Source organism: Neoarius graeffei, chromosome 17 (assembly GCF_027579695.1).
Source record: "Neoarius graeffei isolate fNeoGra1 chromosome 17, fNeoGra1.pri, whole genome shotgun sequence".
NCBI lineage: Eukaryota > Metazoa > Chordata > Actinopteri > Siluriformes > Ariidae > Neoarius > Neoarius graeffei.
Window position 1 is genome coordinate 27,482,019 of NC_083585.1, and position 19,283 is coordinate 27,501,301.

General features: G+C 39.9%; 2 protein-coding genes across 4 annotated transcripts in view; one reads left to right on the forward strand and one right to left on the reverse strand.

The window, feature by feature from the left end:
• mark4b (MAP/microtubule affinity-regulating kinase 4b) overlaps positions 1 to 8,817 on the forward strand; it is a 102,378-nt gene extending 93,561 nt beyond the window's left edge. For 2 of the 3 annotated variants that reach the window (XM_060943938.1, XM_060943936.1), the window contains 2 exons: positions 2,249 to 2,293; positions 4,392 to 8,817. In XM_060943938.1, coding sequence (XP_060799921.1) covers positions 2,249 to 2,293; positions 4,392 to 4,716 — 370 coding nt within the window. In that variant the 3' untranslated portion in view covers positions 4,717 to 8,817. The remainder of the gene's footprint in view (positions 1 to 2,248; positions 2,294 to 4,391) is intronic. The other variant, XM_060943937.1, reaches the window with a different exon arrangement.
• Positions 8,818 to 14,690: 5,873 nt separating this feature from the next.
• ckmb (creatine kinase, muscle b) lies at positions 14,691 to 18,047 on the reverse strand. The gene is made up of 7 exons (XM_060943923.1): positions 17,939 to 18,047; positions 16,512 to 16,722; positions 16,134 to 16,288; positions 15,917 to 16,049; positions 15,534 to 15,829; positions 15,249 to 15,438; positions 14,691 to 15,164 (listed from the first exon to the last, which is right to left on the reverse strand). The coding sequence occupies exons 2-7, from the start codon at positions 16,699 to 16,701 to the stop codon at positions 14,986 to 14,988; spliced, it is 1,143 nt and encodes a 380-aa protein (XP_060799906.1). The 5' UTR covers positions 16,702 to 16,722; positions 17,939 to 18,047; the 3' UTR covers positions 14,691 to 14,985.
• Positions 18,048 to 19,283: the final 1,236 nt, after the last annotated feature.

Below are 19,283 nucleotides of genomic sequence, written 5' to 3' on the forward strand. Positions count from 1 at the left end.
ATATAGTCCACATATAAATATATAGTCAAAACTTGGAATAACAAAGTCAAATCCCCGCCTTTCGCCCATAGTTAGCTGGGATAGGCTCCAGCTTGCCTGCGACCCTGCAGAACAGGATAAAGCGGCTAGAGATAATGAGATGAGAAATCAAATCTAAGCGAATTGGCACATGTACATCCACATTTACTGTTAATAATGATATTTTATTGATTATTGTTACAGTGCTCAGCGTAAATGAGTACACCCCCTTTGAAAAGTAACATTTTAAACAATATCTTAATGAACACAAACAATTTCCAAAATTTTGAAAAGACAAAGTTTAATATAACATCTATTTTTAACTTATAATGTGAAAGTAAGGTTAATAATATAACTTAGATTACACATTTTTCAGTTTTACTCAAATTAGGGTGATGCAAAAATGAGTACACCCCACAACAAAAACTACTACATCTAGTACTTTGTATGGCCGCCATGATTTTTTTTTTTTTTTTAAAGATATTTTTTTGGGCTTTTTGCACCTTTATTGGATAGGACAGTGTAGAGACAGGAAATGAGCGGGAGAGAGAGACGGGAAGGGATCGGGAAATGACCTCGGGCCGGAATCGAACCCGGGTCGCCCGCATTCATGGTATGGCGCCTTAACCACCTGAGCCACGACGCCCCCGGCCGCCATGATTTTTAATGACAGCACCAAGTCTTCTAGGCATGGAATGAACAAGTTGACGACATTTTGCAATATCAATCTTTTTCCATTCTTCAACAATGACCTCTTTTAGTGACTGGATGCTGGATGGAGAGTGATGCTCAACTGGTCTCTTCAGAATTCCCCAAAGAAAATAATTTCTTTACACCACAAAGGTGAAGGCTACAAGATGATCAGCAAAGCTTTACTTATCAGTCAGAATACTGGTGCAAAAGTGGTACAAAAATTTAAGAAAGATGGAACTACAACCATCTCACAGAGACGTCCAGGTCGTCCACGGAAGTTAACACCTCGACAGGAGCGTCTTCTGATGAGAACGGTTGAAGAAAATCGGCGTGCAAGTTCACTGCAGTTATCTAAAGAAGTAGAAAGCCAAACTGGGGTGACTATTTCCTGTGACACAATACGGCGTACACTGCAGAGGAATGGCATGCATGGATGCCGTCCACGAAAGAAGCCTCTCCTAAAGCCCAGGCACAAAAAAGCCAGCCTAGAGTTTGCCAGGGCCCATGCTGACAAAGATGAAGACTACTGGGACTCTATACTCTGGAGTGATGAAACCAAGATAAATATTTTTGGAACTGTTGGCTTCAAAACTGTATGGCATCGCAAAGGTGAGGAATACAAAGAAAAATGCATGGTGCCTACAGTGAAACATGGTGGTGGCAGTGTCCTTATGTAGGGCTGCATGAGTGCTGCTGGTGTCAGGGAGCTGCATTTCATTGATGACATCATGAATTCACAAATGTATTGCTCTATACTGAAAGAGAAGATGCTACCATCACTCCGTGCCCTTGGTCGTCGTGCACTTTTCCAACATGACTAAACGCACATCTAAGGCCACTGTTGGATTTCTGAAGAAGAACAGGGTGAAAGTGATTCAGTGGCCGAGTATGTCTCCTGATCTGAACCCAATCGAACACCTATGGGGAATTCTGAAGAGACAAGTTGAGCATCACTCTCCATCCAACATCCAGTCACTAAAAGAGGTCATTGTTGAAGAATGGAAAAAGACTGATATTGCAAAATGTCACCAACTTGTTCATTCCATGCCTAGAAGACTTGGTGCTGTCATTAAAAATCATGGAGGCCATACAAAGTACTAGATGTAGTAGTTTTTGTTGTGGGGTGTACTCATTTTTGCACCACCCTAATTTGAGTAAAACTGAAAATTGTGTAATCTAAGTTATATTATTAACCTTACTTTCACGTTATAAGTTAAACAGATGTTATATTAAACTTTGTCTTGTCAACATTTTGGAAATTGTTTGTGTTCATTGAGAGATTGTTTAAAATGTTACTTTTCAAAGGGGGTGTACTCATTTACGGTGAGCACTGTATATAGTTAATATAAATGGTTTATATTATTATTATTATTATTCAGGTACATATGCTCATCAAACTTTATATATAGTGTTACTGTGTGTTAGCTTATGAGCTATTATTATATTTATTAGCAGTGATTAACGGGTTTAATGGAAAGAGTGGGTGGATGCTCTCTATCAGCTGATTCCTAATTCAAAACTTTGTCTTCCTCTTGAGGGTCACAGACGAACCTGAGAGAGTCTGCAGATCTCCGGTCACAAGGTGAGAGCGTATAGAATTTAATTTGAATGTTCTCCATCACTCCATACCCAAATGGCAGTCATGTTTATTTAACTCAGGACAGAATATTTCCAGTTGTGAAAATCCGCATTGCAGATGCTGACAAGGACATAATCAGTTTTGTTTTCAAACAAATCAAGACTCTTTTTTTTCCTTGAGATCTTCTACGCATTTTTACCAACGGTGAAGATTTAAAAGTAGCTGAAAAATGAGCTCAGGAGCAGTTTTCTGAACACAGATTAAAAATAGAAAGTGTCGTTTGTCTGTGTAATTTATTTCCAGCTATCTGAGATCTGTGTTCACAAAACCGACTCTAACCATTTAAACTGATTCTCTCTCCTCCCCTCAAATGCCCCAGAAGCAAACTGTCAGGTTAAGAACACCAGGTAATTTTTCTAATATATGACCTGTACATACACCTCGAGCATCTACTCTGTGCACTTTTGTGTAGCGTGCACCAACTATTAAATATCTAGCATTTTAGATTAGACCCCCTTTCACCACCTGCCCTGTCCCCTTTAACCTGTATGCACTTGCTAACTGCAGATATTGCTTGAACAGAGAACCCTTAGATTGTATATTAACAGAAAGGCCATTAAGAAAATCGTTACTTTTAACTCGATGTGGTTTGACGGTCGTGCTGTGTGCTTGAATTGATGGTGTTCATTTGTAGAACTTTGCTACATGCCTGCTGGTTTTGTTTGTTGCCATGGGTGACTGAGAACAAGCCCAACTGCGTTCATCGACAGAGTCCATGCTGTGTGTGAACGCAGTTATGTATCAGTGCTTGATATTAAGCATGTTTTAAGTGCAAGTTAAGAGACCTTGCAGAAGATATCACAGTTGTATAATAAATGTTTAACAACTGTATGACGTTGACGGACTAACTGTAAGTATCTCCGCTTTCAGTGAATGTGAAAGTGAGTATATGAACTGCAAATACCTGAAATGTATAAAAAACTTTCTTTAAATTAGGAATGTATATATATAATTTTTTTTTTTAATTCTATCCACATTCACTGGATATGAGCAGTCGTGCGCTCTGATTGGCTATTGCACTACTAGGATATCAGCTCATATATCGTGAGTAGAGAAAAACAAAATGGCAGTGTGTTGCTGTACCAACCGAGGACGAAATAAAAACTACTCAAAAACAAAAACCCAAAAATTATCAAGTATTTAAAAGAAATAGAAATAGCTAAAAGAATATAGTAGTTTGTTGTTTATTCCCTCCCATTATCTCCTGTTCCACACTCCAGCCCAGTCGGTGACAGTAATGCACCTTTAAGCTGGTTTGCCAACCACCAAAACAACCCTGAAGAAGAAGACCCCCCCCAAAAAAAAAAAAGCAACAAAACATGGAATAAAAGTATTTGATGTTAAGAACGTATATTTTATTTTTAAAATAATTATTATCGCATTTTCACAAATTGCTCCTGTCATTTCACCAGTTTGTTTACATTCTAAGCGGAAACGATTTTGTTGGACGTTTTGTATGAAGATTTTATTTATCGAATTTGCAAAAAATAAAATAAAAATGCTCTGTTTCTCAAAATCCAGTGAATGTGGATAGGATAAAACAGTTATTCTGCTCAATCCTGTCGTACATGGCTATCAGCTCATGTACGACTTGATTTTGTGGAATAACTGTTCGATACATGTTGTTAATACACATTGTAAGAGGACTAAAAAATATACATCTTTTATTCTTCAAGCTTTCAAAGTGAGACACATCACAATAATTAGTAAAAACGAGTAGTTATTTAAACATTTATAATATGATGGTCCTAATTGATTAAAGGTTTAAACAGTATCAAATGTTTATTGGATATCAGCTTGCTCTGAAGAACCTCCGGGTGAAACAGTGAGTTTATCACGTTGTCTACTTCAGAGTATTTAACTTCATTCTCTTGCAAAATTTCTAATATATACCCCCTTGTACCCCTCTTCCCCCACTCCTAACCACTATCCACCCACTCGCCACATATTCTGCTCTTTTCATCTCCCACATTTCATTTCAACCCCCCCCCACCTCCCCAAACATTCCCCTCCTCTTCCTCCCTCCTCCTCTCTCTCACAGTCGCCATCTATCTGGGTATCAAAAAGCGGCAGAGCCCCGGCCCCCCCGATGCGGCTGGGATGTAAAGGTGCAGAGCGCGCGGGACCCAGCCGAGGTGGTGCAGGCAGTTCGTGAGGCAGCACAGGGCTGCGGTTGCCAGGTGCACCAGGCTGGCCCGTTCCTCCTCTCCTGCACACACGGTGCTGCCGGCTCCCGGGTGGCATTCGAGGCTGAAGTAAGCCACCTACCTACAGAGACCAGCGGGGTCCGCTTCAAGCGCTTATGGGGAGCGCCACTCGCTTTTCGGGACATCGCTACCAAAGTCTCCAAAGAGCTGGAGCTCTAAATGGCAACAGGGGGGCAGAGGGGTATGGAAGCAAAGCAAGGGGTAAAATAATGGGAACCTTTGAACGCCCACCTGCACTTCCAGTGGGCTCGTACAGACTCTGAAACGAACATGGAGAGCTTCGTGGCTGAAAGAAATCCCCTCCCCACTGATTCCTACTCTGTGTCTTAGCCAAGCTATTCACTATTCCAGTTTTGACAGACATTTATCGTCCAATGGCGTTTCAGCCCTTCATGTCATTTTCCTTTTTTTTAACAGCTGCTATTTAATACATTTTGAACATTATTTTTTTCCCCTTTTGTTCCTTTTAAAACTTGCACCATCCTGAACACTTCAATTCTCAAACATGTCCTGAAGAACAGATCTTTTGTGCGCATTTTATATTAACAGTTTCTGTGGATGAAAAACAGCCTAAACGCAGGTTTAAGAGCTGCCTAATAGGAATACAAAGCTGTATAAACCTGTGTGATTTGGGGATAGGTGATGGCTGCTCTTCTGAGCCACTAATATTGTAGCCTTTGTGGCTTTTTTGTTGTTTTTTTTAATTTTATTTTATTTGTCTGCGTTTCAGCAGTTGTTCTCAGTAATGCAACTTCTGTTGTTGTACAGTAGCACTTTAGGGTTGCGTGAGCATCACTTTTCTTGAATTGTGTTCCCCCTTAAATGGTACACTGCACCTGTCAAGCCAAGTCAAAATGCAACACTTTTTCTGTTGTTCTGTAAGTATTATGCTGGTGAGAACCCTCTTTCACAGCCAAAAGAGGATCCTGCTAAATGGACACGAGACTGCAGCTTTCTGTTGATTTGGTAGAACTAATGACCACCTTAAACACGGAAAAATCTACATGCACTGTGCAAAACTGTATGAAACCCTGGAGTGTGCAGGTCTAATTGTAGCCTTGGTGTCATCTAACAGTCGTAGATGAACTATATTTTTGATAATGTGACAAGTGTTGGGGTGCTAAAACATCTGCCAAATTATCCTGTGATATAATTTCAGTACTGTTTGAAGTACGTTACTTTGTATTCTTAGCTCAAAAAGGCTTCTTTACGTCAGTGTCATTATTACTGTGTGCTGTAGTGATGTTAGGATGGGAAGAGATGTGCCGACTGTCCAGTTCCAGCTGTCCTTCATGAAATTATAGCTGTACAGTTCCTATGAGCACTGTTCTGAAATGTTTTGCTAAGGCACAAGGGCTATGTAAAGAGTATGCGCCAAAATTTCATTGAACATTTTGGAGGGGGGAAACAGACGGTTATTTGTTTTATTGTGAGCCGCAATCGACTACCAAGATAAATTTCTTCTGACTTTCTAAAATCTATAATGGATTGTCAGTTTCAGAGTTTATTCTTATTTGTTAGTCTACAAAAACGTCCAAATTTTAGCAAGTGAAAGCATGTTAAATATACACAAGTTAATTTAATATTTCTTATTATGAGAATATATATTTTATTTAGGCACTGCCTAAAAGCGGAGCTCCCGATGAGTGTAAAATGTGTTAGTAAATAATCCCACATTATTATTTTTTATTTAAAAAGCGAATTAAAAATAAGCGCTGGATAAAAACCTATCTATCATATGTAAATAAAGGTACAAATCTCATTGTCAGGTGGTCAAGTGTTTGAGATGCATTGGCTTGCACTTACGATCAGGTTCCCTTTGGTGGTACACGTACGGACGTCATACGGTCACAAAAGCCATCAAAAAATCAGGTCGATATATTACATTACATTACCATGTTCTCTTAAGTATGGCGCTTCGCTCCACTTGCTGTGCCCCGGTATTATTTTAATAACTATAATATCAGGAGTTTATTTCTAGATGTATTTAACAGTTATTCCATGAAATTGAGTCGTACATGAGCTGATAGCATAATGCTGAGTTGGCTATAAGCCATGTACAATGAGATTGAGCAAAATAACTGTTTTATTCTATCCACATTCACTGGATTTTGAGAAACAGAACATTTTTCTTTTATTTTTTGCAAATTTGATAAATAAAAACTTTGTACAAAACGTCTGACAAAATAATTTCCACTTAGAATGTGAACAAACCGGCCAAATGACGGGAGCAATTTGTGAAAAATGCTATAATATTAATAATTCTTGAAAAATAAAGATGCCTTCGTACCATCAAATACTTTTATTCCATATTTTGTTGCTTTTTGGGGTTTTCTTCCTCTTTAGGTTTTTTGGCAGTCAGCAAACCAACTTAAAGGTGCGTGACCACCACTGACTGGGCTGGAGTGTGGAACAGGAGATATTTTGGGGGGAGGGGGACAAAAAAACTATACTCTTTCAGCTATTGCTGTTTCTTTTAAATACTTGATAACAATTTTGGGGGTTTTGTTTTCAAGTAGAGTTTTTATTTCAACCTCGGTTGGTTCAGCAACACGCTCCGCCATTTTGTTTTTCTCTACTCACAGTATATGAGCTGATGGCCTAGTAGTAGAGTAGCCAATCAGAGGTGCGATTGCTCATATCCAGTGAATGTGGATAGAATAATTGCAAATATCCAGTTTGAAATAGTCCTATTCTTTTGGGAGATCATTAACTTCTTTAAAAAAAAAAACATGCTTGGAATTATCTTCTAATGGAATAATACAATTTTAAACTTGAAATTTCTAAAGATGCTTATCAGTAGCTTTAGGTGCCTATAAATTATAATCTCATAATAAGAAATATTTGAGAAATTTGCTTCATTTTTTTTTTTCAATGTAAAAGCCATGTCTTTTTTGGTATAGACTTTGCAGTAAACTCTATTGGGTTTATTCGGCTTGCTTTGGTCTTTACTTGGTTCCCCGTACTGGTGGTGTTAATCCATGGGTTATGTATTGTAACCTGTGTGTTCACATGGGTGCCAGTTCATGTTTACAGTCAAGAAGCATTTACAATTTACAGCTCAGTCTGCTTCCTGAATGACTTGGTGCCTTGCTGATTCAATTAGTGTACACCAAAATTCTGGGATTACATACAGTAGAACCGATGGATACGCAATTTAAAAACCTGTTTGCGGTTCCAGTCTGGAGCAAATTCAGCCAAGGGCAAAGCCTTAAAGTTTGAATTGGTCTGAAGTAATTATTATGGAAGATAATAGCAAATCCTCATGTCCTAGAAAGCATATGATCTCTCTATTTGAGCAGACTCTCTCTCTCTCATACCGTATATATATATATATATTAGTGTGTGTGTGTGTGTGTGTGTGTGTGTGTGTGTGTGTGTGTGTGTGTGTGTTCATGTACGTGTTTATAAATGGGAGGATTGAATTTTCAATGAAAATAAAAACACTGTGTGGCTTTTGGTCTTTACTTAATAAATGTAAGTAGTCTTAACCCCTTAAACTAGCGGGACCTGTGGTTGGGTCCAGCTATACATCCCTCACTCCTGTACCTACGTTTCCTATTGGTTTCACTGTAATTGCAAAATAATTCACGGCAGTTACAATATAAAAATGTGCTTAAGGGGTTAAGTACTCAAAACGCTGTTCTATTAAGTTGCTGTTTCACAAACCTGTCCTCGGGGATCCCAGATGCTCCACATTTTGCTGTGTCACAGCTCCCAGTACACCTGGACACTGGAGAGCCGTGAATACCTGGTGCGGGTGTGTTAGGAGGGAGGCCTGAGGACTGGTTTGGTAAACACTACAATAAGTGCTGTTTTCACTCTGTACTAAAGTGAAATAATAAAAATAATAGCCTCTGCTGGTCACATGGCTTGTCATGACATCGAAATAAGGAGTAGCCTTAGTTACCCTGAGCAAAAATGCCTCCCCCCCCTTTTTTTTTTTAAACCCTTCAAATGCATACATCAAAAACGTCTTTTTGATTTACTCCATTTTAAGCAGGTTGAATTATTTATTTTAAAAAAAAAGTAAGACTGCCTGCTGGGTTTGCATTGATTGTTTCTCCTGAGGCAAATCATCACCTACTGTCTCTTCTCCGCCTGCAAGGCTAAGTGTGTGTGTGTGTGTGTGTGTGTGTGTAAAATTGTGTAGGTAAATTATGATTTTTCTTTTAAAAGTTTTAGATTATTTTTCTGTCTGTACATGTACAGAAAGGGGAACAGCTGAGGTAACTGAGGAATAAACTCATTGACTTCAAAGTCCGTCTGTGCTTTGTGTTCACCGCTAACATTGGAACAGGATCCGTACCAATGCAAATACAAAGAATACTTTTTCTCATCTCATCTCATTATCTCTAGCCGCTTTATCCTTCTACAGGGTCGCAGGCAAGCTGGAGCCTATCCCAGCTGACTACGGGTGAAAGGCGGGGTACACCCTGGACAAGTCGCCAGGTCATCACAGGGCTGACACATAGTCACAGACAACCACTCACATTCACACCTACGGTCAATTTAGAGTCACCAGTTAACCTAACCTGCATGTCTTTGGACTGTGGGGGAAACCAGAGCACCCGGAGGAAACCCACGCGGACACGGGGAGAACATGCAAACTCCACACAGAAAGGCCCTCGCCGGCCCCGGGGCTCGAACCCAGGACCTTCTTGCTGTGAGGCGACAGCGCTAACCACTACACCACCATGCCGCCAGAATACTTTTTATATTTTTTAAATAAATAACTGCAAGAAATGGAGGTAACATGACAAAGAACAGAAAGCAGAGGTCCAGAAAACAGTAGCTCCCAAAGAACTGATCTGTATGTGCTGTAAGTATAATGAAAAGCCAGTTACAATTAAACTTACTTGCAGGCTTCCAAGCCCAACGATTTTTTACTGATTGTGGTGGAGGGTGCCATTTAAAATGTCGATCCAAAATTTCCCATGTGTTCAACTGCTTTGAGATCTGGTGACTGTGAAGTTCATAGCATATAATTTACATCCTTTCGGACTCATTATACCGATGGGGCGGGGTCATCCTGGAAGACACTCCCATCAGGATTGAAATGTTTCATCACAGGATAAAGGTGATCACCTGGAGTAAGTTTGTATTGATTTGCAGTGACTCTTTGCACCAAGTGTACAACGTTACCTAAAACCATGCCAGCAAAAAGACCTCTACATAACGGAACTACCATTTTCCCTTTAAAGCGAGATGGCCTTTCGATTTCATAAAATCTGTGAAATTTAGTTCCCTCTGAAATTTGGTCATTGTGATCTATGGTTATTTCTGTAATATCTCAAGAAAAAAAATCAGGCCATTCTGTGGCTGGGAAGTTATTTAATTTGAGGGGATTCCTGAGCAAATAATGTGCATGAAATCACCCGTTTTGCGCAGTCAAGCAGACAGAGGAAGTCTGCGTGCACATGCGCAGGTTTACCTGCTGCTTCTTCTTTTGGGTTTTACATACAGCAGCTGGCATCCACAGTGTTGTATTACTGCCATCTACAGGTTTACCTTGACCGCATCGCTAAACAAACGGCTGATCACACCGAGGTGCTCGCTGACCACCAATATTTATTAGTTTGGTCCTGCGTTTCTGTTCCTTCATATATAACATAACGTCTTTTTCTTCTCGCTTTCTGTTACTGTAGTCGGTCTTTCACGTTTCATTCGCACACTCACGTCCTCCATTTTTCTCTCCTGTTTCAAATTTGTATCCCACAATGCCTTGCGCGAACGGGGAAAGCCCACCACGTGATGCATGATGTAGTGTCTTGAATTAAGTCATGGTGAAGCAGGAAAAAATAGAGAATTTAGGGCCATGGGGTTCTAAGTTAATTAATTGTTCTATTGGGGGGGGGGGAGACCTAATAAAATTGGAAGTCTGTGATTCGAATTCAGTAGCTTTCGGTCCATTAAACAAAAATAACTGGGTGCCAGGGGAAATTATTTTTATGACCTACACATGAAAAATCTGAAAGGCAGTCTAGCTTTAATTTGACACCTGTCTATATGTGCACATTGGTGAGCATCTTTGGGATGAGATTGTAGAATAATTGTGGAAATTTGTACTGTTGTGGGGGACAAAGATGGCAAAAAAGTGCTCAATCCATAATTTGTTAGCGCTATTAAACTTTGTGTTTAATCTTGGTGTTTAGAGATCCAATAAATCAAACATATTTTTTTATTTAGATAATAAAACAAAAAAAATGTTAGCTAAAAAGGTAACTTGAAGTAAATATTAAAAGGTTTTAATGACGTAAAATTTTGAAATACTAAACATTTTAATTACACTTTGTGTAATAAAATTTGGCATCTTTCTGTATGCAAGGACAAGATCCTTTAAAGTTGCTGTAGATTTTTGTCAAGTAATTTTAGACCAAAACTAACAATAACAAAATGACTGACTAAAACTATTATACATTTTCATAATAATAAGATTAAAATGGGCAGCAGAAGTGGCACTGATTTCTTCCCACATTCTAAAACCTGCTGAAACATGGATTGGCTTCTCTGAATGACCCTAACCCATAACTACGTCATCACTTATTTACCGCACTGCATTATGTTAAGTACAGAATTGATTTCAAAATTCTCCTTTATACATTCAAGGCCGGGGTGGCATGGTGGTGTAGTGGTTAGCGCTGTCGCCTCACAGCAAGAAGGTCCGGGTTCGAGCCCCGGGTCCGGGTTCGAGCCCCGGGGCCGGCGAGGGCTTTTCTGTGTGGAGTTTGCATGTTCTCCCCGTGTCCGCGTGGGTTTCCTCCGGGTGCTCCGGTTTCCCCCACAGTCCAAAGACATGCAGGTTAGGTTAACTGGTGACTCTAAATTGACCGTAGGTGTGAATGTGAGTGTGAATGGTTGTCTGTGTCTATGTGTCAGCCCTGTGATGACCTGGCGACTTGTCCAGGGTGTACCCCGCCTTTCGCCCGTAGTCAGCTGGGATAGGCTCCAGCTTGCCTGCGACCCTGTAGAACAGGATAAAGCGGCTAGAGATAATGAGATGAGATGAGACATTCAAGGCCATCCACAATCTTGCCCCCCCCCCTTATCTGTCAAATCTCCTCCATATCGCAACTTCCACCCATTCGCTCAGATCTTCCTCTTCCACTCATCTCACCGTGCCCTCTGCCTGCCTTAGCACCATGGGGAGCAGAGCTTTCAGCTGCTCTGCTCCCAAACTCTGGAACTCCCTCCCACCTGATATCCGTAATATTGATTCACTTCCTCTTTTCAAATCTAGACTCAAAACTCACCTGTTCAAAATAGCCTATTCTTTGTAATTTGCATTGTTTTCCTCTCTTCTTTTCTTAATTTTGCTGTTTAGTTTCTATCTGCTGTTTAGCTTATTCCCTGTAAATTGCATTTTTTTTCCCTTCTTTCCATTTTATATTGTGTAGTTTTTATCTGTTTATTTTTTCTGTTTTATTCTTGTAAAGTGTCCTTGAGTGTCATGAAAGGTGCTTATAAATAAAATGTATTATTATTATTATTATTATTATTATTATTGGCGACATATTGGCGATTATGGGCTCAGCTCCGCCGTATTGTTTACTTTCACCTTTGTTAAACACTGCATTGTTCTGTCGAAGCGGTTTTAACCATGCCTAAAGTGAACTGCTGTGGGCCTTACTGTGTCTCCACAACAAAGAGAACACCTAATTTGAGCTTTTATCAGCTGCCAGTCGAGAAGAAAGAAATGGATAAGTTTAATTCCCAACGAAAACCTTCAAACTGAATCGAAGTGGACACGTGTTTGTAGCTTACATTTCTCTGGTAGGAAAAAGATGTACTTAAACTGTGACCCAGCAATATTTCCATGGTCTGTGGAATGGCCTTTGGTTTTAATAGAAGACTATAACAATCGACACTGTTCATCGTCTGAAACTAGCGATATTCCAAAGCCTGTAAAACGTAGAAGTGTTCTTCGGCCTTTACCTCTCAACGTACTGAAGCACTCGGCAGCCGAACAAGCCTGTTGGGCCGATTGAAACTCCCAAACCACGAAGCGTTCTCTTTCAGGTATGTATAATGTTCAGTGTACCTCACTAACGGCATTTATTGAAGAAAATGCATTTGTACTGAACATGACACGGCAGATCAGTGGATTTCCAAAGGGTTTTGTTTTTGTAATGTTTCCCTTAATAAAATCAAGTTTTATTTAACTAATCACTCATTATAAATGTTTTGATGCTGTTCATCTGGGCCCGGGATCACGAACCAATTAGACTTAAGGCAACAGTTGATTTTTCATAATAGTTTCCCTTACTGCATCTGTAACTTTCAAGATTGAGTACAAGGCTAAGATTTCATTAGAACAAAGCTTCTTAGAAAAAGGTAAGGAATAACTGAAGATTAAAAGAAACAAATTTAGACTTAAGTCTAAGATTGCTTTGTGATCCCAGGGCCTGTAGTTCAGGGGTGTTTAAAAAAAAATTTTTTTTAATTGCACTTTCTTACTGATAGTAGGCCTAACATGAATGTAACTTCGCCATGAACATTATAGACATTACAGCCAATTTCAGAGAGGCTAAATACAATTCCCGATATTCAGATAGATTTGTTTTCTCAAAGTTTAGCTGGTGCAATAATACATCCTCAGAAATAAGACATTCTGAGATTTGATGATGTTGTACAGTGTGGTAGACTCGGTCTAGACTCTTACCTTCTCACCAAGCTTGATTTGGATTCTGATTTTCCTGCTGTAAACCCTCGACATGTTGGGTGGCACGGTGGTGTAAGTGGTTAGCACGGTCAGAAGGTTCTGGGTTCAAGCCCAGCAGGGGCCTTTCTGTGTGGAGTTTGCATGTTCTCCCCGTATCTGCGTGGGTTTCCTCCGGGTGCTCCGGTTTCCCCCACAGTCCAAAGACATGCGGTTAGGTTAATATGGGACGGCCTTGGGCTGAGGTGCCCTTGAGTGAGGCACCTAACTCCCAACTGCTCCCCGGGCACTGTTAGCATGGCTGCCCACTGCTCTGGGTATGTGTGTGTGTTCACTGCTTCAGATGGGTTAAACGCAGAGAGGAATTTCACAAGTGTGTGATGAATAAAGTTGTGCTTTCTTTCTTTCCACCTCTTTAAATCACCAATTTCATTGTCTTCCACGACAGAGCACGGCAAAATCTCTCCTCTCACATTGGTCTCACATAAAATTAATCTGACATCCGTCGTATCACTCAACTACCGACCCTGGCCATCCCCCACAATGCATTGTGGTAAACAAGTGATGACGTACAGTAGTTATGCTTGGTGGCTATTGCCCCTAAGTATGAATCGGTGTGTAGATGGTGCCCCCTGAGATGGAACAGCATCCCATCCATGAGATATGCTCCAAGTCCACCACAGCCCTAACCAGGAACATTAGAAGATCTTAATTCTATTTCATTTATAATCAAATTATTCCATGAAATCGAGTCATACATGAGCTGATAGCCGACAAGGCGTGTAGTTGGCTATAAACCATGTACAAACGAGATTGAGTGGAGTAATTGTTTTATTCTACCACATTCACTGGATTCTGAGAAATAGAGCATTTTTATTTTTTGCAAATTCAATGAATAAAAATTTTATACAAAATGTCCAACAAAATCATTTCCACTTAGAATGTAAACAAACTGGTGAAATGGCAGTATCAGTTTGTGAAAAATGCTATAATAATAATTCTTGAAAAATAAGAGATACGTTTTTACCATCAAATAGTTTCATTCTATATTTTGTTGCTTTTTTGTATTTTTGGGGGGTTTTGTTTTCGATTAGACTTTTTTTTTTTTTGGTCCTCGTTTGGTTCAGCAACGTGCTCCGCCATTTTGGTTTTCTCTACTCATGGTATATGAGCTGATAGCCTAGTAGTAGAGTAGCCAATCAGAGCACACAATTGCTCATATCCAGTGAATGTAGATAGAGTAATACTGATTATATAACAGTATTATAATGCGTATGACAAATTTCACTCAAAAAAAGTTGTAGCTTTATTTGGAATAGGAAGATTCCATATTTTCATAAATCTTGAGATGATCTGGTTAGATTTCTTTAGTCCTGCTTTCTATAACAAATCCAGTTCATAATTCCCATTTTTATTAATATGTGGTTTTGTAGTCACACACAAGCTAGAATTATGAGCCATAACACACAGTTGATTGTTTCATGGGGCTTTTAATTACTTTGTACAATCAAATTGAACGTGAATACAGCACAGTCAGGGATTCCTGATCTATGCGGTGATTTGATCCCAAGATGTTACAGGAAGAATGGAAAAGATGGTAGGGTGACAGTAAAAAGGAGGGAAAAGAAAATGGTTCATGGGGAAAAGAGAAGGAGCAGATTGGCGTGTCTCTTGGAAATGTCAATAAGGAGCACTTCTCCTGCTTGCTTGCTCCTTAGATAGTAAGGTTACTCATAAGAACAAATACAAAAAGAAACACTACTTCCACTTTACTTCTGGGCAGGGATCATGTTATCAATGGACTCTCCCTTCTCCAGCTTCTTCTCCATCTCAATCATGAGCTTCACACCATCAACCACCAACTGTACCTGCTGCACTTCAGATGAACCCAGACGGTCAGCATTGGAGACGTCGAACACACCACCAACAGAAGCAGTATCCACACCACCTGGACAAGTGAAAAACGAGAGTCAAGCAGTTTGGAGTATTCAGTTGGGATGTCTTGGCTGTTGACAGTAATAACAATATATACCTGTGCCACGCTTCTGCAGACGGAGTCTGGTCAGGATCTCCTCAAATTTGGGGTGTGTGCTGAGTTTGGCCAGCTTGACATGCACACCACCACGCAGACCAGTACCCAGGTTAGAGGGGCAGGTCAGGACGAAACCAATATGCTCATTCCACATGAATCCATGTTTGTGCTTCTTGAAGATCTCCTCAATCTGTGTTAGTGCAGAACAAGGACGACAATTTATTGAGTTGTATTCAAAAGGAAGAAACCTAATATTTTCAAATGTTGGATTTGTGGTCGTCTTACCTTCTGCAGGCCAACGCAGAATCTCTTGAAGACCTCCTTCATGTTGCCACCCTTCTGCATGGAAATGACACGCAGATGGTCCTCTTCATTCACCCAGATCAGGAAGGTTTTGTTGTCATTGTGCCAGATGCCTCTTGCATCAGGCCAGTCACGAGCCATACCGGCAGCCAGCAGCAGTGGGGAGATGGGCTTGTCAAACAGGAAGTGGTCAGCAATCAGCTGTTCCTGCTCTTTATCAGTCATGTCCTTCAGGGGGTAGTACTTGCCCTTGAATTCACCATCCAGGCTGGTCAAAGCTGTGAAAGGAAACGGGACCAAAGCTTACTTTTTACCTGTGGGAATGACCTGTAACTTCTGGTGGTAGTCTGATGGCTGAGACTCACCCTCAATGGACAGCTTCTCCACAGCTCTACGCTCACCACGGCTGTTGTGGGGGGGCAGGGTGTAACCCTTGATGCTGCGGCCAGTACGTACACGGCTGCTCAGAACATAGTTTGGGTCAAGATCATCACCACCCTACATAAAGAATGCAGGATGTCATGAGAAAGTATTTCCACACAAAACACCCAAGATTTTGAAATTTTGTGTATTTTCTCACACCTTCAGGTTCTCCCAGTTCAGATCAGTGTGGTGCTTGTCCGTGGGCTTGTAGCCACCATGACGGTCAGAAATGATAGGGTCAAAGAGATCCTTGAAGACCTCATAGGACTCCTCATCACCAGCAACACAACCAACGGTCATAATAAAAGGATGACCTGGAGATGGGATAAAAAAATAACATGACTCATGAAACAATCATAGAATTGAGAGACCTTTGATACTGGAATTTATCTAAAATGTCATTTAATTTAATCTAATATCTATATATTGAGTGTTGTAGTAACCCAAATTATTATTGTGGTTGTGTAGCTAAAATATTCCAAGATGGAAAGGTGCCTTGCTAAAACCAACTGTGTGTTTTTGTACAGGCCTTCTTACCAGGGTTGTCCACACCAGTCTGAATGCAGTCATCAAGAGTGAAGCCACTTGGGGTAGATTTTCCTCTCAGCTTGCTGTAGATTTCCTTGGTCAATACCTTGGACATGTGGTTGTTGTGCTGGGAGAGGTCAGGGTACTCCTCCTCCATAGGAAACTTCATCTTGTAGTCATTGTGGCAGTTCTTAGCCATGATTTGCTCTTTTCAGATGATCTAGGAAATGTTCAAGGGGAACAGATAATGTAAAGGCTAATCTTTTTTGCTAACAGAGACCTATAATTATTCCTAGCAGTCAGGGGTGACATATTTGGGCTTTGTGTAAACCTGTTTCTGACAGTAACTAGTTGTCTGGTTAACTGAAACTAACGTTTCATATTACTGCGTAAAATGGTTGGGGCATGGTCCACATGCTTATATGTATCAGGCCACAGATGATATTTTTAGCATGTCTGCAAACTCTATCCAGCTAGCACATACACCTCTCTTATTTCTGTGGGGGGGATGGTGTACTTGAATATTTGAACCAAAGTTAGACCTCTTTCCATGTCAGAAGACAAGACTCCCTACCCCCCCACCCCATTAACTTCCACTGTTAATGACAAACTCTTTCAAACTACGGTTGATCTCGGTAGAAGAGATGATCACACCTCGAGTGCACAATTACATGAAATATACAGAATTTAGAATGAAAAATTAATGCTCTCTGCTTTGTTCTGGATTTTATATGTTTCAACAAGGACACTGTATTTGAAACATACTTTTAGGTGACATTCAGAACACTCTAAATCATACCACAAGTCAAATTGTCCTTCTGCTACAGCAGCTGACCTTCCACAACAGGTGTCTCACACACACTCGGCTAATTCTAGTGGTAGGTGTCAAGAACTACTCCAGCAGCTCTCAGATATTTTTATAAAATATAATTCATTTTTGATTTAAGAATTGGACTATTTTGGTGCTCTTAACCCCTTAAGTTCGTAGCGTAACGTTTCAGTTATTTATTTTAAAGCATGTTATTCGTTAATGTCTATGAATTATTCAGTAATTAAACTAGTTAAACTCAAAGTTCTTATAGTTACAAGGGTGAAAATTTTGTCAACAGGTCTTGGGAGTTTAAGGGGTTAAATGCTTGGACCATTTCATATTTTATTCAATGTAAATAAAATGGTCTAACACTGGATTCGATATACAACAGAATAATTTTTCTCTATCAGTAGTCCAGCAATGAAAATATGTATAAGACTCCAAATAATCATAACCATGACCCCATAGACAGTGATGAATTTTTAGCAATTTCTCCTGAAAATTGTTGGATATCTTCATTTAAAAGTAATTTGTAAAAAAAAAAAATCTACTGTTAACCATGCTTTTATCACAAACATTCCCCAATTCCCACATACTTCAATCTGTTGAGTCACCATTGCTTTACCTGCACGAGAGAACAAGGTAACAGTCCTTGGGATCAGATCCTGTTCACCAAAGCCAATGTAGGGTTGCCCAGCTGTTCAAAACGTCAGACCTTGGTTTATATACTCAGATGCTTATTGTCCATTGGCTACACAGTCCATGCATGCTCTCAGTCTATTGGAGATTAGAACTCTCTGTTAGGAGGCTTGGATTCTAAAAGGAAAGAACATACGTCTACACCAGAGATGGGGTGACAGCTGTTCCCGCCCATGTACCTTCTGCCTGTTCATGGTTAGTGGCTAAGGAAGTTCTGTTCCCAGAGAAATACAAAGCCAACATTTCCTGTCTTAAAGATTTTATAACTGTGAAGGCATCTGTGTTGAATGTTTTGTCAATAATATTTAGGTTCCGAGTTACCTTGAAAAGAATAACTCAAATCTTTTTTTATTACATAGTAGAGGCTCACCGGGGCTCAATTATTTATAGCATTTTCTCATTTGACACATGCTTGTAAGTGACTTAGAACTGAAGCAAGATGCATTTCAAGCCAGGGTCAAATGCCACGCTTAAGGGCCCAACATTGGGCTAGCTTAACCTTAGCTCAGTCTTAAAAGAGCTACCACATCATTCTCATACAACCCCAATTCCAAAAAAGTTGGGATACTGTGTAAAACATAAATAAAAACAGAATGTGAAGATTTGCAAATCATGGGAACTCTAGATTTCTGTGAATAGTACAAAGACTACATATCAAATGTTGAAACTTAGAAATTTTATTGTTTTTTGAAAAATATATGCTCATTTTGAATTTGATATCAGCAACACATTGCAAAAAAGTTGGGACAGGGGCAACAGAAGACTGAAAATTTTATGTAATAAAAAAAATAATAATAATAATTAGGTTAATTGGCAACAGGTCAGTAACATGATTGGGTCTAAAAAGAGCATCCCGGAGAGGCGGAGTCTCTCAGAATTAAAGATGGGGAGGGGTTCACCACTCTGTGAAAGACTGTGTGGGGAAAATGGTGCAACAATTTAAGAATAACATTCCTCAATGTAAAATTGCAAAGAATTTAGGGATCACATCATCTGTGGTACATAATATCATTAAAAGATTCAGAGAATCTGGAGAAATCTCTGTATGCAAGGGACAAGGCTGAAAACTGACTATGGATGCCTGTGATCTTCAAGCCCTCAGGCAACACTGTGTTGAAAGCAGACACGTGTCTGTAGTGGAAATCACTGTGTGGGCTCAGGAACACTTCCGAAAACCAGGATCTGTGAAAATAGTTCATTACTGCATCCACAAATGCAAGTTTGTATCCAAACAATATCCAGAAACAGCACCACTTTCTCTGGGCCTGAGC